The sequence below is a fragment of the Haliaeetus leucocephalus genome, unplaced genomic scaffold (genome assembly GCF_000737465.1).
Source record: "Haliaeetus leucocephalus isolate CR32 unplaced genomic scaffold, Haliaeetus_leucocephalus-4.0 Scaffold473, whole genome shotgun sequence".
Taxonomy (NCBI): domain Eukaryota; kingdom Metazoa; phylum Chordata; class Aves; order Accipitriformes; family Accipitridae; genus Haliaeetus; species Haliaeetus leucocephalus.
The window spans coordinates 6070238-6090723 of record NW_010972909.1 but is presented as its reverse complement, the minus strand read 5'-3'; the positions used below and the strand labels follow the sequence as shown (position 1 = coordinate 6090723).

At 46.1% G+C, this 20486-nt stretch overlaps 1 protein-coding gene across 1 annotated transcript in view; it reads left to right on the top strand.

Annotated features, from left to right (window-relative positions):
- LOC104836730 (alpha-2-macroglobulin-like) overlaps positions 1-20486 on the top strand; it is a 29190-nt gene that overhangs the window by 6353 nt on the left and 2351 nt on the right. Inside the window, exons 7-29 of the mRNA XM_010575452.1 lie at positions 75-159; positions 1005-1128; positions 2402-2516; positions 2756-2865; positions 3384-3542; positions 4965-5192; positions 5533-5596; positions 6093-6235; positions 8090-8239; positions 8881-9051; positions 9683-9824; positions 11579-11687; positions 12026-12254; positions 12525-12651; positions 13299-13420; positions 14777-14828; positions 15347-15430; positions 15824-16000; positions 16513-16597; positions 17759-17915; positions 18259-18333; positions 18617-18782; positions 19794-20094. Coding sequence (XP_010573754.1) covers positions 75-159; positions 1005-1128; positions 2402-2516; positions 2756-2865; positions 3384-3542; positions 4965-5192; positions 5533-5596; positions 6093-6235; positions 8090-8239; positions 8881-9051; positions 9683-9824; positions 11579-11687; positions 12026-12254; positions 12525-12651; positions 13299-13420; positions 14777-14828; positions 15347-15430; positions 15824-16000; positions 16513-16597; positions 17759-17915; positions 18259-18333; positions 18617-18782; positions 19794-20094 — 3175 coding nt within the window. The remainder of the gene's footprint in view (positions 1-74; positions 160-1004; positions 1129-2401; positions 2517-2755; positions 2866-3383; positions 3543-4964; positions 5193-5532; positions 5597-6092; positions 6236-8089; positions 8240-8880; positions 9052-9682; positions 9825-11578; positions 11688-12025; positions 12255-12524; positions 12652-13298; positions 13421-14776; positions 14829-15346; positions 15431-15823; positions 16001-16512; positions 16598-17758; positions 17916-18258; positions 18334-18616; positions 18783-19793; positions 20095-20486) is intronic.

Here is a 20486-nt window from a genome sequence, read left to right as displayed (position 1 = left end):
TTTGAGCAGCCTTCATGTCTCATTCTTATGTTATTCCCCACCACATACACTGTTTTGCTTTGGTTTTGCTGCAGTGCTGCCAAAATTCGAAGTAACAGTGAAAATGCCCAAGGTGATCACCATTCTTGATGAGAAGCTGAAGGTGACAGTTTGTGGTCTGTGAGTGCCATTCTTTCAAGTCCTTCTTGGTTTCAGGTCTGTCTTCAGCTGCTCCTGCAAGTCCAGTTGGGAGACTGAGATATGATACTTCATTATATTTCTCAATCATTTTGGGGTCCCAGGACCAAACAGACTACATCTACCATTAGACAAAAGGCAACAATATTGCTTGGGGCACTTTGTATGTAACATGTAGAAACATATTGTTCTTCTGTTTTTTTGGAAGGGGTTTTTTTGCATATTTTTTTGAGTCACAGAGGATTTCAGACCAGCTACAGTGCTAGGGAAGAGGTCTTCAGTTTAGTTTACCTGGGAATGGTGTTTTAACTGTGGCTTTTTCTTGTCATTGCCGAGAGGAAACCATAAGTGATGCAGCTGCCCTCTTTCCTTTGGGCCACCTCATTCGATTCTGCACAGCAATGTTCCATGCATCCTGCAGGGACAGCCACAGCTCGGGCTGAAGAATGAGCCAAAAGACCCAGTGGACATACACACACAAACCAGTTCCATTAGAATTGGGCGGTGGGGTAGATACTTGCAACATGTTCTCCAAGATGAGGAGTACTCTCAACTAAATCAGCATTAGGGTAAATGAATTCTGAAGACTTGTATGTTATTCCCAGGGATGCAATCAGGACTATAAGATTCAGTGCTCCTGCCCCTGTTGCCATGCTTGATCCTAAAATGTTACTGAATTTCTTTCTGCTTTTTATTCCCTGTGATGACCCTGCTGTATCTTGGAGGCAGCTCTAGGGAAGAGTAGTGGCAGGTGAGCTAGTCATTTTTCTCCATGCCTCTTACATTCCTAATGGCTCTGTTTTTCTTTCAATCCTCCCCACTGGTAGATACACATTTGGGAAGCCTGTTCCTGGCTTCGTGAGCTTCCGTGTCTGCCGAAAGTTTGAACACGCAGCCACTGCCTGCTATGGCGAAGAGGCTAGAGCAGTGTGTGATGAGTTCTCTGGACAGGTGGGTCACAATTACTCTTGTGGGTAGAGTGATAGGAAAAAGTGTGGTTTATTGAGCATGCCCTGTAGGCACAGGTTTGGCCTGTGTATGTACGAGCATAGTGTGAAGAAGGGAGAGGCTCAATGTATTTTAAGGAAGCCTGAAGAAGGAGAGAAGATTGGGTGCAAGATGAAATGTGAAAGGTAAAAATAGGGGGAAAGTCTGTGCAGTAGGAAAGATGTGTGTAAAGTCAAGAAGCTGATGGAGAAGGAAGAGATGGAAGAAACAGAAAGAGGTCAGATGGAGTGTAGAGAGTATAAGAGAGAAGTAAGATAGAAAAGGCATGAGTCATGAGGGAAGAGTTGGGGTTGGCTTACACTAGAGACAGTGTGTGGGATCAGAAGTTAGTGTCAGAATCAGGAAAGGAGCAGAAACCAGGGGAGGGGTGATGCAGTTTGAGCAAGAAGGAAAGGAATATGGGTTTAGTGGCAGTGGTTAAGACAGACAGAAGAAAAAAAAAAATCACTTTTTTCACTCTTCAGACTGACAAGTCTACAAGAGCAAAACTGAATGATGTTTGGACCATGGACAGGTGCAACAGGGCTAGCTTAATTGACAGGAGCTGGAGTAATAGCAATTGTGGAAATATGCCAGGACAAGAAAGCAAGCAGAAGACATTTGTATGGTCCTTGGGGTCTGCTACAGTATGATCCCCACAATTGCCTCTGCCACTGCTGTTCTTATCCATGTTAAAAGAAAATATGAACACTGCAGTGCTAACCTCTGTTCCAGGCATCTCCTCCCTTTTCTGTGGAGACCTGCCTTGTACATGAAGATGCTGAAGTGAAGTGGCAAGCTTTGGAAATACTTTTCCAGCTGTCATCTTCTTTCTACACATACCTAGGCTTTGGTTTATGTATCACTGTGCATTTCAAGTCAGCAGCTATATTCTAACGTGCCTGATGCCAGGCAAACATTTCCTGTGTGGCATACGCTTGAATAATTCCCTATGGTTCTGTATCAAGTGCTTGCAATTTCAAACTTCACACACACATACACAAAACTCTTCTAGGTTGCAAACTCTTTGCTCTGATGTTGCTGCAAGTACTTCAAAATGCTCCTTGCCAAGTTACTTATGTGCTTTTCCAGTTTTGATAAAAACAACAGAGAGAATGATCTGTGAGGTTATGGGCTTCTCTTCCAGTTCAGAGCAACGCACAGTGATGGATTCATTAAGTTGAATAAGCATTATATAAATGAGACTATAAAGGTCTTGTTTGTTTTCCTCCAACAGACAGACAACTATGGCTGCATTTCTGAAACGGTAAAGACCAAGTTATTCCAGCTCAAGAGAAGTGGGTATGAGAATAAGCTCCATGTGGAGGCTAAGATTAAAGAGGAGGAGACAGGTATGAACCATCTGGATCAAAGAGCCATGTAATAAGCTCAGGAGAGACCAGCAGAGTGGCCTGCCAAGTAGGAATGAGGGAGAAAAGCAGACTCTTGCTTTTCTGAAATCCTAAAGTTTTCCTACCTGGAGGCCAGGAGCATCAACAAAATTGCTTGTCCAGCAAAGGAGGGTTGGCCTGGGGTAAAAGTAATTCTAGTCAGGTAGAAGCAAATTAATTCTTCATGTTTCTTCTTGCAGGAGTGGAGTTGACTGGAACAAGCTTCTCTGAGATCACAACCACCATTAGCAAAATCACCTTCGAGCATTCAGACTCTCACTACAAACCCGGAATCCCCTACTTTGGGCAGGTAGGGAAATCATGAGAATGGAATGCCATGAGTGCCAAATAATCATGCTACTGAACCTCCTGGACAGATACATGTCCCCCCTCTGCAAAGATGCTGGACCTCAGTGCTGCTAATCCCTGTGGGCCTCCTCTCCTCTGCAGGCTCTCAAACTGGGGAACAGCAGCCGAGAGCACAGCCCTCATTCTGCTTACCCCTCTGTCCTTGTGGTTCTGCTTCTCTGGTCAAGTAAAATTCTGCTTTTCCAGTCACCTGTTTAAAAGGAGGCCTAAGGGGTGTGAGTGCATGTCAATCTCCACGAGCACACCTCTGACCCAGAGGTGGAGATAAGAAAGGGCCAAAGAAATAAGATTCAGAAAGTTTGCAGCTCTCTCTGAAAGAGATAGGTGATGCACATGTAAAGAGCAGTGGAGGCTTCCTTGTCTGACATGAGCCCAACATCCTTAGCTTGGTGGTCTATCAGTCTGTTCAGGTGACAGGCATTCCTCTCCTTCTATACTATACTGGTTTTGCTCCTCCAGGTGAAGCTAGTGGATGGGTCTGGTGCTCCAATCGCCAATGAAGTTGTGAAGATTTCTTTACAAGGAGGTCAGGAAACCAACTATACAACAAATGAAGAGGGCAGGGCACAGTTTGTCATGAACACTTCCAAGTTGAACTTCGATTCTGTTGGAATTAGGGTGAGTGCTGCGGGCAGAGGAGGTGATGAAGTGACCTACAGGGCTGGAAGGGGAGTACCTCTGAAGTTTCTACTATATATGCAGAAGCACTTAGCTTCTTGTTCCTGGTTGGTTGTGCCAACCTTGACACCAGCGTGGTGGAAATAATCGTACAACAAACCAGGTTGCCAAGTCACAATTGTACTTAGCTTCTAAGTATTTGATTCCTGCTTGGCAATAGCAATATAGGGTTAGAAGGAACATCAAGAGATCATATTAGTCCATTCTGCTCCAAGGGATCACCAGCCCTACCTAGACAAATCTGTTTCAAGGGTAAGTCTAACTCCCATGGTGGAGTGCTGCTTGTGCTTCGCTGTCTTTTCAATTAAATGATTTCCCAAGTATCTCATCTGAATATCCTTTGTGGTCGGTTAAGGCAATCTGCATTTCTCAGGGTTTAATTTAGCATTCCAAGTTTCTAAGCGGTTCTCCTTTTTTTTTTTTTCTTTTTTTTTCTTTTTCCTGCCATAAAGAAAAAAAGAGTATGAACCATTCACAGAAATTCTCCCCCTGGTGTGGAATTTATTTATCTGGGAAAAATAAGTGCTGCTGAGCATCCTTTTGTTAGTGGAAAATGCAATATGTGTGTAATATGCACATTTCATAATATTTCACCCTGGAATAGGGCAGATTGTCTAGAATTGTATTTGCTCTTCTCCCTACAATTCTCTTGTCACAGATTAAAACCATTAAAAATTATCCAGAACTTACCACTTAGTGCTTGAAGTTTTCAGAATTTTGCAGGGTAAAGAAAAGGCAAGAGTTCTCAAGCATAGTGAGAAAGATAAGGAAATAAGGGCACATGAGGCACATGAAATGCTGGAGTAGCACCCTTCTAAATGTGAAATATCTTCCCCTTGCTCTCATTTTTAAGAAGATCTGGACTCTCCTAGGTCCTAAACTTCTATTCAATTTAGGTTTTGAATTCTTAGGTGGAGACTTTTCCTCCTTTTCTATAGCATCCTTAGCTTGATCTTGGCACTGGTAATCTCTGAACTGAACAGCACTATCCCTTCTCCAGTGCCAGTAATGAGAATAAAAATGAAAATCAGCTTCTTTTCTCTTTAAAATAACAGGATATTAGAGGGGGCAAGGTATTAGGGTAAAGAGCCCTTGAGGTGATACTGATAGTAAACAAACAACTGATATGATTCAGCTTGTTTGAGACAAACTCCAGATTCTCTGGGAGTGAGATCATTCCCAAGGATTTGCTAAAGGTACCACCACCCTGTCTTGCATCTTCCAAACTCACGGGGCTTTTTGTAGGTTACCTTGTTGCTTAAATACAAAAAATACAAAACCTTTAATGTTAGGCCATGAATTTTGGCTCCAGTTCATCCACCCGTGTTTGAGGATCTATGTGTGTATTTTCTCCTTTTCCAGGCAACTCATAAAGTACACCCCTACTGCTATGACCGTTCCTGGGTTGTTCCATATTATGAAGAAGGCTATCTCCAACTAAAGCGCTTTTACTCTCCTAGTAATAGCTTCCTCAAAATTGAGCCCCAGTCCAAGACACTAAGCTGTGGCTTCTCCACAGAGGTCCGGGTGCACTATATCCTTACTCCAGCAGCCGTAGGAGAGCAGAAGAAAATCGTCTTTTACTACCTGGTAAGCTTGCAACTGCCATACGGTGAGGTTGTCACTGGTAATTGTAGGGGGGCTGGAGATGGAAATTGTGGTTTGTGGCAGCAGGCTTTAAACGCTTTCCCATCATCCTTCATATGTTCTTTTCCCACAAAAAGGAGGGGCTGGGTTAAGAGCAGAAGAATAAGGATGCCCCAGTGCCCCCTGGGTGAGCACTGGGATTCTGCCTCAGGGAGGCAGAGAACAGCTGAGCAGGGTGTGAGCAGCAGACATACAGCTCAGTTGCTCTCCTCTCAGGTTCCCCCTCTTTGAGGTTTGGCTCATGTATAACCTCAGTCACAGCAGGGTTTCTCCTTCCATTCAGGTGATGGCCAAGGGAATCATTAAGAAAGCGGGCACCCACATTCTGGATTTGCAGCAGGAAAGTGGTGAGTTCCTCTCCCCTGCCAAATTGTCGCTGTCCTGGGAGGTTAGGCAACTGTGGCAGACATACAGGCTGCTTCCATATAAATGCAGGGATCCACATCTACAGGTCCCCTAAGATATGGGAAGAGTTTGAGCTTGCTTTGCTTTTATTTAGGCTTTGCACAGATTTGATCTAATCCCCTGTGCCAGCTGTCTTTCTTCTGCCACTGCACTTCTGGGGCTCCAGTGCTCCTAGGAGACACAGACTGATGGTCTGTTTTTAGAAGCTGAACCAAAATTCAGCACGCTTATGCACTGGAAAACAGGACTTGAAACAGGCTTTTTCAGTCAGACAGTGAGATTTATACACCTCTGTGAGCACTAATTCATCCCACTTGGAGCCCTGGAGTTTCATCATGGCTAGGATGAAGTTCAGAATGAAGTCAAACCTAAGAATTTTGGCTGCTCCAAGAGCAGGTTTCCTGTACCTTAACTTTTTGCTCTTGTTTTGTTTGCTAGACAATGGGGTCTTCTCGCTACAGCTGCCTGTAGAAGCTGATATTGCTCCAGTGGCCCAACTGCTTGTCTATACCACTGCCCCCAGCAGTGAGGTAATTGCTGATTCAACCAAGTTCAACGTAGAAAAGTGTTTCAGCAATAAGGTAAGTGTCCACTTCTTGAGGGAGCAGCCATCAGACTGCAGCATGGTCAAGCTCATTTATTTAGATTTATCCTGGCTAAGCTCATTTCTTTAGATTTACTAACAATGGACAAGCCACTTATAAATTGTTCTAGGTAGCTTCACTGCTTACTGGTTTGTGCTAGCTTGGAGGAGATCAGCTGCTGGGAAAAAGGTGCCAGCAGGGACTACACTCATAAAAACCCTCTTAGCAACTAGTCGCAGCCATTGATCTCACAGACGGTCCTGGGTAAGAAAAGGGGGGCCGCATGTCTTATGTCATACTGCAACACATGCATTTTACTCCCTTTTCACACAAACTCATTCCAGCAATGAGGTGGCTGCTTGTGGGGTCACAGAGCAAAAATAAAACACACGCAGCCCCAGTGCAGTGGGGGAAGCTAATACTTGTCAGATCTTTCAGCTCCTGTACATCTCATCCTGTCATTTTAATTTCTATTGTGTGTAAATGGAGATAAACCTTGCCTGAACCTGCTGCGCAATGCACAGTGGTGCTTCAATAGCAATGATGAGACTGAAAGAGTGCAGAAAAATAAAGCCTTTCTGTGAGCAGGTGGACCATTGTTCTCTTATAGCCCCACAAATTCCTTTTTCAGAAGAGAATACTGATGTATGAGCAGCCTTAAGAAGAGAACAACCTCAAAAATTCCCATCGGGACTTCAGAATAGTAGACAGGACACTGCTAAAGACAGTCGCTTGTCCTGCTAAAACCCAAGCTAAATGAATTCTTGAGACTGGTGTCACTGTAGGAACTTGGTCACCTGAATTTTGTTCATATATTAAAGGTCATACTGTGCACTGCATTAAGGTCTGAGTGCAAGCCAAGTGCCAAGTGGTTTACGTGCTCGGATACTGCTTTCCTCTCTGAAAGCATCTTGAAGTTAAAGCTGTTGTCAGACCAGATAGGACAGACTTTCGGCTATCTCTATGCTAGACAGTTTTACTAGAAGCAAGCTTGCTACAGCCCTTGTTGTGCCATTTCCTGAAGAACATTTTTTTTTGCACTCTCGAGATTAATAAGTCCACACTGGGAGAGGTGGGGGGTGCCAGCAGAAGGCATGCTGGGGTCTGGGTGGGACATGAGGGAGGCTTGCAGCTGATGCTGCTTTGTCAGGCAACTTGTTTACTCTGAGGGTGCTTTGATCATTGCATGTGAGGGGAGAGTTTGTACTTCTGAGGAGAGGGAAGATTTATGCAGGTCAGCCATCTTATTACAAAAATCGCGTGAGATGGTGATGGTAACAACTTCTGCTAGCAAGGACTTCCAGGACAGAGCTTGGTAGGGGCTTGTTAGAGTTGTGAGTTAGGTTTTGGGGAAGGCACATGAATGTCGCAGGTCAGCTCTTCAGAATCATTACCAGCCAGTAGATATTGCAATATTGCTCCAGGGCATCACTGCTTCTCATGTTACCAAAGAATCTGCTAAGCAAGGTCTTTGCAAGCCTGTTTTCTCTCCACATACAATATCTGGGTGCGGTACAGAGACTGGGCCTGGTTCAAGACCATGCCCAGCTGCCTGAACAGATCTAGCTGCTATGTGGGATTATCTCATCATATTCACAGTGGCCATAAAACATCAAACTGCCTTAAAATTTTTATGAGCAATTGCAATGCTTGAAGTTGCCAAGAACTGTTAGTGCTGATTCCTCTGGCGCTGTAGCAAGGAAATCCAGCTCTGCAGTAGCACAGAGGGAGTGTGTGTGTCTGTGTGCATGCCTGTGCGGGCTTCGTAAGGTTGGAACCGATGCACTCAACTGGAGGGAAAAGTCCGGCAAGGGTAGGGCATCTGTGACGCAGCTTTTCCTGTGGCTACAGGTGGACTTGAGCTTCTCTCCTTCTGAAGGCCTGCCTTCCTCTGATGCTCACTTGCTGTTCAGAGCCTCCCCGAACTCCCTCTGCGCCGTCCGGGCTGTGGACAAGAGCGTTCTCCTCATGAAGCCAGAAGCTGACCTGTCACCCAGCTCTGTAAGTGCTGAGTCTGTGCAGCAAGTCAGAGCAAGTACAGCCCAGTGCTGGAGGGGGAACAGTGAACAGCCCCTCTTGTCAGGAAGGCTGCCCTGTTCTGTTTCTCGTCTTCGTCCAGTGGGCAAAAAGAGGAGAACTGGGCAGCAGCTGTTTCTTAGGGGGTTTGTGTGATTGTAGAGATGGCACTCAGGAAGCTCTTTTAAGGGGACTGCTTCTCTTGGCCAGCGCCAAACACTGTTGTTTGATGATCATTTTTCAGTTATTGTCTCCAGCCATGGATTAATTTTCTTGGAGTAGTGTCTGGAAGTGTCAGAGTTTATTCCCCTCACGCCAAGCAGCAAACAACAATCCCTGAGTAGGTACAAAGTACCACATACGGGGTGGCCAGTGTCATTTTTTATATATGTGAGCCATAATAACCAGAGTAACATGCTGTCCATAACAAAAGAGGCAGTATCTCCAAATTTGGATCTCTTTTTTGACTCCCAAATTCCCATTGCTCCCACCACAGGGAGGACCATGGCAATGTGGATGTATGTGCAGGTGATGGGACTGTTTTGGTGCTTGCATCCAACTCCCTCAGTTGTGTTTTGTGACAGTGGACACTGAAAATGCCAAATACCCTGGCTTTTTCTGCCTAGGTGTATAGCTTGCTGCCAGTGAAGGAACTGCATGACTATCACCATGGTCCAGACATGCTCTTGGAGGAGCCCCTGGAGAATTGTGTCCCCTTGGAGAAGATAGTTCTGAATGGGATCACCTATTCTCCAGTAGTGATGACGAATGAAGAGGACACTTACAGCATTCTAAAGGTATAGCTCTCTTGCATGGTTAGGGAGTGGAGTGGGAGAAGGACTGAGAATGCTTAAGCCTTCTGTGGCACGATGCAACGTAACAAGGGAAGGGTTTGCGAATCTGAATGATCTGACCACTAATTTTTATCTAGAGGCGAGTTCAGTGAGAGTCATAAACTTCACCTGTCTTGCCAGCTTTGCTCTCCACTTGGTGGAAAAGGGATCAGTCTCAAAGATTTCTTCTTACAGGAAAAGCTTTGAGGTTGACTTGAAATAAGGTTCTAATGGGAGGTAAATAATCCCATGCCATTACAGTTACCCCACATAAATCAATACGTCCTTGAGCTGCATTGTAGCTACAGACATTTCCTTCCAGAAAGAAAATTCTGTATCTACTCCCTGGCTCATCCTGACCCCTAGGCTGGAACTGGACTGGAACCAGTGCCCTAGAAACAGAGGGGATCTATCCTTTGGTCTTTCTGAGCCACCCAGGCACCCAGACCCAAGGCTGGGGGGATCATCTCAAGGTCCAATCCACAGACAGTAACAGCTTCTCCTTTTGAGGCAGTAAAATACCAATGTCAGGTCTGCTGTGTAAACCTCAACAGGAGTCAGTATCAAAAACCAACGTTGGGTTTCTCTCCCATAGGAAATGGGTTTAAAGGTTTTCACAAATACCAAGGTGAGGAAACCTTGGTATTGCAGCACTGACAATTACATGCCTGCAGGAGTCCGCATTGCATCATCTTCAGTCATGTCTGGAGCACCTATACAGGCAATGAGGACAAACGGTAAAGGAACTGGGTTTTGTTATCACCTCTGTTCTGAACAGAGATCCTGTCTGTATTTTGGGGTGAATATGTAAAAAAGAGCTGGGGTTGTGAATTGAACTCTTGGAAGTAGTACTGAATTGGTGGGTTTGCAGATTTCAGCTTCTGCATCAGTGTGGGGCTTATCTCTTTTGCTGGGTTGTGAAGGTCTACAGAAGCTTTGATAACCCCACATTAGAAGTCAGCAGAACCAGGTAGTTTTCAAAGACTCTGGCAGAGCAGAGGATATTATTCTGCTGCTGAATTCTCTGCTCACTAGGCTTTTACGGTAGACTTCTTTTCCCAGGTATCACTTAAGTTGTCTCCGATACCATTTTCAATCTGTCCTCATTGACTCATCCAGTTTTATGTATGGTCAAAACCGGATGAAGTGGATGACAAAATTTTCAGTGACAAGCTGGTAGACTTTGGGGGCTTAGAATGGTAACATGGGTGTGGTAGAAGTCCAGTCTGAAATGGACCCACCCTATTTCTAAGGGTATCTCAACTCTTACACTGTAGCTGTTTGGGCAGCAGAATTGGCCATATCATCCTCCAGAGTATCATATTAAGGGAAATATCCTAGAAAATCTAAGTTATTTTAGCTGGATAACTGATTCAGAGAGTTTTCCCTTGGCACAACAACCTGTGCTGTTGTACATGTCCAGTTTTAAGACAATTTCAACTTCTGACACAAGTTGCTAAGATGCAAGATATATGCTTTTTAATTATTTTAAACTGAAATAGACAGCAGTAAGAAGACTGAAATACCATGATAGAAAAATACAAGCAAGCCATCTGTCACTCTTGCTAGGAGCTATGTGATACAGCTCTAATAGCATCTTTCACTTGTGCTCTGAGACCTTCTCAGACTCTGGAGGTGCCCATTGCACCGATAGTATGGATACTTGCTAGCTTCAAAATTGTTATTCAAATGTAGAAATTAATTTAGCCAAAGTAAAGATGACCAAACCTATAATTTAGTTAAGAACTTTTCTTCTTTATCTGTTTGGGTGTATTTCTCTTTCTGTTTGTAAAAGCCAGGCAAAGCAAGTCCCACCCACCCCATCTTTGTTTTCCAGTTGTTCAAAACCGAAGTAAAACAAAGGCTTATTTTTTACCAAATTTCATCCCAAACTCAGAATATTTTCTTGGGAATAATTTTTGCATGTGAAAATTTTGGTTTAGTCAAAAAGTCTTTTTTTGCCCCTCCCAAATTCCAGCTGCGTGATTTTACTTTGAGCATCTTCAGCCTAGTTCTTGAGGAGGCCATAGATTTGGCAGGGAGGTGGTTTTCTCAGTCACAATGACCCTACAAACACACTGCACCAGAGGGATGTTCCATTGCTAGCTGGCTTGATAGGATGGAGAGGGATGTCATGTTAAGACTGTACCTGAACGGGAAAAGGCTGCTGGCACAGAAGGTCATAAATAGCTCTTTGCTCTAACATCCTTGTTTTAACCTTGTGAAGTGCTGCCCCACAAACTTTGAGGTTTACTGGAGACCAGTGAGAAATAATGGAAGGCTAGCTCTTCTTGCTAATAAGCCCTGACCCTGAAACTTCACTGCTGTTGGTACCAGTGCTCACTACAGGCACACCAAACATCTGCTGCCAGCACAGCTTCTGATTGCCACAGAGATTGCTGCTTTCTCAGACCGAAGCATGATGCTGATGTAGATCTTGCTTGTTTGGAATTATCAGTAGTTGATTTCTTTTTAATCTCATCACATTCAGGCATTCAGTCAGATAGACTTTATGCCACGTTACGCACTCCTGAAGAGGTGACGGAGACAGTCCGAAAGTATTTCCCAGAAACTTGGATTTGGAGTTTAGTATCTATAAGGTGAGGACCTTGGGCTAGTTCCTTCCTTTTTAATAAAACTGGTTTTATAAAGTGAAAATGTGAATACCCATGTTTGCCAAGCCTTTTCAGTGCCCCAAAGCCCTTCATTGTTTGCAGAGATCACTTGTCAATCCTTTGAGATGGAATTACCTTCAGCCGTGGTTAGGTTTGTCCAAGGAGTGGTTGTGGGTCTGCAAGAAGATGTAGTGTGGCCCTACAGTAACAAACATACTGTGACCCATCATGCACAGGGGCACGTTCAGTAGGCCAAAAGGGGTACAGATAGTCACCAAAATGCCATAAAATCATCTCTGTCCTTGTTCTCCATCCCTCGCCAGCTCTGAGGGAAATGCTGATCTAGACATGACCATCCCTGACACCATCACGGAATGGAAAGCCAATGCATTCTGCACTTCGGCAGACACGGGCTTTGGCCTGTCCCCAACAGTGTCCCTCAGAGCCTTCCAGCCCTTCTTTGTAGAGCTCACCATGCCCTACTCTGTAGTGCGTGGTGAGTCCTTCACGCTGAAAGCCACCGTTTTCAACTACCTGACCGCCTGTATCAGGGTAAGGAAGGTTCAAATCCTTCTCTGTACCTGTGTACCTTCTGTACCTTCTACACCTCTAGCCCTCACCTAGCCTTCTTATCTTATCTCTGAGTATCCCTAGACTCTTCACCCCTGAAATTCTTATGTTACTCCTCCTATATACTCCAAACACAGAACCCACAGCTCCCTGCTCCTTTGCTACTGAAGAAATAGATATTGCTATGGCTTCCTAGCTCCCTGTCTCTCACGAGTACCCTTCCCTGATTCTGCTTCTCTCTACAATTGGCAGGTCAGTGTGACTCTGGCTCAGTCTACTCATTTCCTGGCTACTCTGGTGGAAAAGGAGGAAGAATCTCACTGTCTCTGCGAGAATGGAAGGAAAACCGTGGCTTGGCTGGTGACTCCCAAATCTCTAGGTAAAGGCCTCAGGGTGCTGAAAACTGCAGGGAGGATTTTTCTGTGCTGTTGTCCCTGCTCAGTATGTGGTGTTAGAGCAACACAATTTCCTTGGAAGCACTGCAGCTGAGTGTCTGTCTCATCTGGTGTTATTTAGGAGGCAAAGGCTGGTGGGCTCAAGTGTCCGAGGCTGTGTCTGGCACCACATGCAGTACCATCAAGCCTTACAGCCCTTGGACAACACCTTCTGAAGCCACAGACATTGCTAGCTCTGTCAGCTCCATTCCTCCCAGAGCTTAGATGATTGTCCCATGGGATCATCATATTTTGTTTTCACTGTTGTTACGTGCTGTGGTCACAGCTGTGGTGTACATGCGGGGTAGCAGTGTGCTGAACAGCAGTGGGGCTGGTGAGTCCCACCACTGTGGTGTTCTAGGTTCTGGAAAAGAGTAACCAAAATAGAGTCACCTTTCAATGGCAGTGCAGGTCATCTGCTCCAGGATGGCTACTGATAGAGATAGCTATGTTCTTCTGGGAAAGAAGCAGGGCCCAGGTGTGATAGAAAATCCCCATCCATGAGCCTGCAAATTGAAACTCCTGGAAGTGGCAGTGACTCCCATTGCCCCGGCTCTGCCCGGCAGGGCTGGCTGACTCCTGTTTCCTCCAGGGCAGGTGGAGTTCTCAGTGAGCACCGAGGCCCTGCAGAACCAGCAGCCCTGCGGGAACGCCATCGTGGAGACCCCTGAGAAAGGGCGGAAAGACACGGTCATCAGACAGCTGCTGGTGGAGGTATGTGGGCTGTGGGAAAGGAGGACTGAACTTTCCCACAGGCTAGAGTGTATGCTATGATGCAATTGACAGCATGCTAGATAATCTCATCTAGGCTCCCTTTCCCATGAAAGGTTGGATCAGATGATGTTTCGAGGTCCCTTCTATACCTGGGCTGGTCTGTGATCCTATGATTCTATGAGATCACTACGCAGCATGGCACTATGATGGCCTTACATCATCTTTATACTTTGGCAGGGCTGCATAAAGACGGCAGCTTAATAATGCTATGCAATGTGTCTCCCAGTACTCTAATCTTTCCCTGTCCCTTACTGTAGCAGGACTCCTACTCCAATCCATCCTTCTCTATCTCCTACCTGTCACCTCCTATTTCAATACACCCTCTTTACAGCCTCTCTCCTCCATTTGAGACACCCCTAGTAAGTTTGCCAGTCAGCACATGCTGCCTCGCTGCTAGTTGAGTGGCCAAGCAAACTGACTCTTAAGCTGAGTGTTATGCAGTTCTGGTTTGCTACCATAGTCTGGCACTGGGATGAAGGTGGGAAATTCACAAGCACCTACAGGAATTTGATGCCTGTAGAGAAGTCCCCTCAAAATATTATAAAGTTCCCCTCCAGATATTATAAAAGTCCATGAAAACATGTTAAAATTTTACAGCTTATCCATTTTCTGTGGCAAGAAGAGTCGCTGATGCGATGTGGTACAGAAGGAAATACTGTGTGGCAGTACTGCATACCCTTTATAGGAAAATGCTATTATACTGGATGTGGTAATCTGGCAGGTAGATTCTATGCTCTTAGCTTTTCTCTGTATCATAAAACCCCCTAATGTTTGCCTACAATGTTGTATGGTATCAGTAATGTCACTAGCTATTACAGTGTACACCATCTTCCCTTTCTATTATTGACAATTTTTCTCCCCTAAATCATCTGCAGCATTATGATAAATAGCACTGCAGGCATCTCTTCAGGACAGCCCTCTAGAGCTACTGTGAGCTTTTGCTAACAAAAGCTCTTGCTGTAATGCTGCAGTCCTTTTGTTGCAAGGATGTTAAGTGTCTCTCGCTGCATACAATAGTTGCAGGTCATCCATGTGATAGTAGTGCAGTGTTCTCCTCTCCTTTTCCAGTCCTTCCTCCAGGTACAACACCTGTCATTTAGGATCATATTTCCTGTACTTGCTTAAATTATTATTTCAGAGCTCTGTATTTCAGGGGGATTTTGTAACTGCCTCTCCTTCTTCAGTTCACTCACTTTTCTTTTCACATACCCCTCTGTCCTTGTTAAGGATTCCTCTGTCTGTATTTCCTGTCTCACTAACTTCTCACCTCTCTTGTGTTCCTCCATCCCACCCAAGCCTGAAGGAGTTGAGAAGGAAACAGCCCAGAACTCTGTGCTCTGTGTAAAAGGTAAAACCTACTCTCTCCACCCTCTCCCTTTGTTCCTGTGTGGTTTGATGGGTGGGACGTGCCTGGAGGAAGATAGTGCTGCCTCTGTTATAGTCCAGGTAGGCTGATATTTTTAGGTAATCAAAACATGCTCCATGAGTTGGGAGCTTGAGATATAAGACAGAAGAAAGACCTAGAGAATGGACCATCCTGCCCAAGCATCAGGGTATGAGCTCCGACAGATTTAGCATGACTGTTTGCATCCCTGTTCTCCTGTGTGCTGACATTGGAGTTACAGTGCTGTCTCCTGTTTTCTAGCGGGCCCAGGAAAAAGCTGTAGAGACACAGTCTAAAGTGTCTAACAGTGGCTGGGGGTGCTTTCATGCAGAGATGGCCTTATAGTGAGGGAAAAACGAAGTGACTGAAGTCCGGGTATTTCTAATAGGAAGTGTTACTGTCATTTCACTGAGGCCCCCTCCCCTTCCATTAGCATTTCTTGGGACTGCACTGAAGCTGTTTGGGTCTTGTTTCTCTCTCAGGAGTGTCTGCGGAACAGAAGTTTTCCCTGTTGCTACCCTCAAATGTGGTACAAGACTCAGGAAGAGCATATTTCTCAGTGCTGGGTGAGTGAGCAGCCTGACAGAAGAACCATGTGCTGTTTCTGCCCCTCTGTGTTGGCCTCCTACCTCACATCTTTTCTCCTGGTTTTCAGCACACCTCATTCCTGTCTTTGATCCCTTCTGTCTCAAGCACTTTCCCTTCCAGTTGTGCTCTTCCTTTTCTCCTTTCTGCATGTCCTTTTGTTCGGAGTTCTCTGCTAGTGCCCTAAACTTTCTCTCATTTCTCTCTTTTCCTTTTCTCTGCTGTTCTGTGTTTCAGTCCAGGATCTTTATCAATCCAGATTTTCTTTTGTTCTTCTCTGTCATCTCCTGCTTCTTTTATTCAGTAGCTCCCTCTGATTCTGATAGGCAGCCCTGAGTATCGTTAATATCCCTCTGGTATCTCCTGCTCCCCAGGTGACATCATGGGCACTGCCATGCAGAACCTGCACCAGCTCCTGCAGATGCCATTCGGCTGTGGAGAGCAGAACATGGTCCTGTTTGCACCCAACATCTACGTCCTGGACTATCTGAACAAGACAGGGCAGCTGAGCGAGGAGGTCAAATCCAAGGCCATCGGATACTTAGTGAGCGGTGAGCTGGGACACGGCTTTTGCTTCTGCTTTGGCTTTTTCCAGATCCTGCCTGGGGTGGTTCTGTCAAATGTTGGCCAGGTGTGGAAAGAGAGCTTCTCTCATGCACAGATGGTCTCTGCTGTATGCCTGAGAAGGCCCTTTGCTGCTTTTTCCTTTATTATTTTCTGTTGCTTAAGCATTAGGGTACGTGATCATTGCACCCACTTTTCCCTGCTCCCTAACTGGGTTGCAATGCAGTGCAGAGCTGTCAGGTGACCTGCTACAGTGACTTGTCCATTGTCATTAATATGTCCTGCCTTCCTTCTGAAGAAAGGCAGATGTTGCTTCTCCTCATGCAGTACAAGCAGTGCATGGAGGTGGGGATGTACCAGTATTTCTTACTGGCCAGGAAAGGTCTGACCTACTCCTCTTTCCTTTGCCTTTGTTAATACAGCTGTTTTTCTCTTCCCCCATGCCTCAGCAGACAGACTTTCTCTGGCATTTGAATCTTGCTTTAACTCTCCATTGCAGGTTATCAGAGGCAGCTGAACTACAAGCACCCAGATGGCTCTTACAGTACCTTTGGACCACGTTATGGCCAACTGGGGAACACCTGGTGAGATTTCAATGTCACCTATGCCTCCCCATGTGCTCCTCTTTCTCACCTTCACATTTATAATAAATGCTGCATAACTAAATAGGAAATGCCGTTATAGACCAGCAGGCTTTCCAGAGCTGGTGTGGTCCCTGTGCTGCCTCCTACTTGATGAAATAGGCTGCATCAGCCAGTTATGTAGCTGAAGCACGTCCTCCCACCAGCAGCTCTGAGGACCATGACAGACAAGAAGGAGATGGAGATAAATTGGGAAAGAAGGGAGCAGGGATTTCGTATCCTGACTGAGGAAGGCTGAAGAGTTGCAGTGGCAGCTCTTCTAGACTAGCATCTGCTGAGAAGGCTGATAGGAAGTGGGTTTCCATGTAAGTGGAAAGGATGATAATCCAAGAGCAGTGCTGTATGGTTTTCTTTTCAAGAGTGTTTGTGTGTTACTAAGCAAAGATAGCCTGGAGGAGCAGGTGTATTGCCAGTGTGACTTACTGCAAAGTTTTGAGTTGCTCCAGTATACCGTTGCCATGCATTTTCAACTTTAGGTAAGGGTAAGAATGGATAATTTCATCACCTTCAGTTTGCTTTTAGTTTCTGAAACAGTATTTGGTTCTTGCCAGCATGTTGGCTTCTCGCTGCATGCCTGCTTCTTCTCCATAACTGCTTGTAACAACTCTAACAAAAACTCTTTTAACATGTTCTTCTTTACTTTAAAACACTGGGGACTTCTGGGAAATCCATGAGACATGGCTTTCTAGTGCAAGAGTCCTGCCAGCAGACCATGAGCTAGCAAGGATTTAATTATTCTTCCCTGTCATTTTGAGTATTACTGTTATGCAGTTGTTGAGCTAATTGGCATGCAATTCCCTACTTTTTCCAAACAGATTTTTTTTTAGATACAGATCAACGATCGCTGTCCTTCAAACTGTAGCCTCAACACAAAGGGATCACAGGGTTTTATGAGCCAAGAGAGGGACAAGAAATCAAGGTGGAAGGCAGTTTTTTGACAGATTTTTTGATGTGAGGATATAATATACATGTGGTCTGACTAATTGGCCCACAGTTCTCCAAACCTGCTTGCCTTTCTCCAGACAGATGATGTGCACATGGGCCCACTCACCTGATGGACAACAGGCCTGCTCAGGCCCTTTCACTGCTCTTTCTCCCTTTCAGGCTCACAGCCTTTGTCCTCAAGTCCTTTGCCCAGGCCCGACCTCACATCTTCATAGATGAGAGGCACATCCAGGATGCTTTGGTCTGGCTGTCATACAAACAGAAGGAGAACGGCTGTTTCCGCAGTTCTGGGACACTCCTGAACAATGCTATGAAGGTAACATGTCTGCCTGGTTGGTTTTTTTGTGGGGCTAGAAGTTGACCATAAGTCAGATGGGTCCAGTTGAGCTTCCTGAGCATACAGGCAGATGGGAAATTCCCGTGTCAATGGCAAGCACTTTGGAGCTGGGCGCTATTCTCTATGATCACCACAGTAGGAAGGAGAATGAAGGCTAACCTGCACTTGATAAGTGGTATTGATACCTCCACATTAGCTGCAAGGGGGAGGAGGCAAGCTAAGGGTCTACAAGGCAGAATAAAGTATATCCACTAGAGTGGGAGAAAAGACTGAAGATGAGAAGCTAGGTGGGGTCAGCATCTACCTTTGTGTTTCCCTGCAGGGTGGAGTGGACAACGAGGTCTCGCTGACGGCGTACATCACTATTGCGTTGCTGGAGATTCCTCTGCCTGTAACTGTATGTGGCTCTACCCTAACTTGAGTCAGTTATGTTGTGTCAGTCTGTGATGACGCAGTACTGGCCAGAATTTGCTCCAGATTGGAAAAAGGACTTGGTTGTTGAGCCCTGTGATACAAGAATTATGTACTGTCAATTTTGGCATTTCTGCAACACGTACACTACTTGTTTCTACACCTCATTCTGGCAGACCCCTCCTCAGAGTTCAGTGGAATGATGTGCTATTAGTAAAGCAAAAACCTAATTTCTCCCAGCCTTTTAATCACTATTTATCTCTCCCCAGCACTCGGTGGTCCGTAATGCTCTGTTCTGCCTGGAAACAGCAGCAGATGAGAAAGAAAACCACGTGTACACCAAGGCACTGATGGCGTACGCCTTCGCCCTGGCAGGGAAGGAGGAGAAACGGAAGGCATTGCTTAGCTCACTTGAAAAGGAAGCTGTGAAAAAGGGTGAGTGCTCCTGCTGGGACATCTCTTTCTTCCAACCCACTGGCCTTGCATCTTCCCTTGGTAAAATGGTTTCTGTTGGTGCAGCAATGGCTGCAGGAACTGGCTTCTGTGGGTGGGGAAAGGTGCAGGGAGAGGAAAAACTTGTGCAAAGGGGTTGCATTTTTGAGAACTCCCTCACAGTGCCCGGTCCTACTTCTCTGCTCCAAGGGAGTTCATCCAGAAGCACCAGGCACCATCCCCATCGGTGCAGAACTAAAGGTAGCTCTGCTAGAGTCTCTCCGCAGTCCGCTCCTCTTGCCACACCAGGCACTGCTTAGCAAAGGCTTAGCAATGTTTACGGCTACCCCTTCCTTCCAGTGCACATGCTCAGCATAGAACAAAGTTGACCTTGCACAGCACAAGGCATGATAAATCAGAGAAAAGCTGGAGGTGCTGAGAGAGAAAGCGAACATACAGGTCATTTCAGAGACCCCAGCATTAAGCTCCGAGTCTTCCAGGAAATCACATAACGACTCGGAAGCATTCTGGCAGGGTCAGGCCGGACAGTGGGTTTGCCCAAACGTTGGGGAGTGGGGTTGTGAAGGAAGTACTCCCAGCACCTTTTGCCTTCTCCGCCTGCAGGAGACTGTCAAGCCTGATCACATTCTTTGGGTCATTTTGCCTCAGAGCTTGTCACTGCCCGCCCCCGGCATCTCTACTCCACAAGGGGAGGAGTGTCATCCTTCTTGGGTCCCTGGTTCCTCGAGCTGCCCAAGCCCATAAATGTCTGTGTGAATCTGGAGTCTAGCACAAAGTGGTAGCCAGGGCTGAGGACTGAGCCTCAGCAGTCTCAGGCTAGATGTAAACCTGCAGCAAGTGTAAACCTAACCCTTGCCTCTTCATCCTGCATGACGGATGCATCCTGGAGGCTCTGTCCTCCCAGCTGGACCGGCAGCAGATCAAGAACTCCCTTGCAGTAACTACTAATAATTGCTTCTTGTCTTGTCTCCACGCTCTCCGCCTCCTGTGAAGATGGGTCTGTTCATTGGCAGCGACCTGGGAAAGAGCCAGAGGTTGATCTCCCGTACTATCGCTACCGAGCTCCCTCTGCTGAAGTGGAGATGACAGCCTACGTGCTCCTTGCTCACCTCACCACGCAGCCGGCACCTTCCCAGGAGGAGCTGTCATTCGCGTCTCTTATTGCAAAGTGGATCAGTGGTCAGCAGAACCCCAGTGGAGGCTTCTCCTCCACCCAGGTGAGCTGCTTCCCTCCTGTGACTTCACACATCAATGTCAGAGGATGGGAAGTGTCAGAGACCCAGGTGGGAGCACAGTAAGTTCTGCCAGGGCAGGGACTGTAGCCCTGCAGTATCTACCGCGGTTGCCAAGTTCCCAAGAGGCTAGAGGCTAGTATGGCAGGTAGTGCCTCTGGGAATGACCGATACTTTGATTAATGACCTGGTTTTCTTGACACAGTGGGGCAGAATGGTAGGGACACAAGGGTCGTGTGTCTGTGCCATTGGAGAGGGCTCCCACTGTTTTTGTGCGTATGAAGTTGCTGCCTCACCCAGTGGCGAGCGAGCGAAGGCTGCGCGGAGCTCCACGCCAGGGAGCTCAGGCAACATGCAGCTGCTGGGCAGAGGACACGGGAAGGGAACGGAAACACGCAAAAGCTGCTCTTTCCCTCTGTCCTTTCTACTTATAACTGGAGAAAGTGAAGAACGG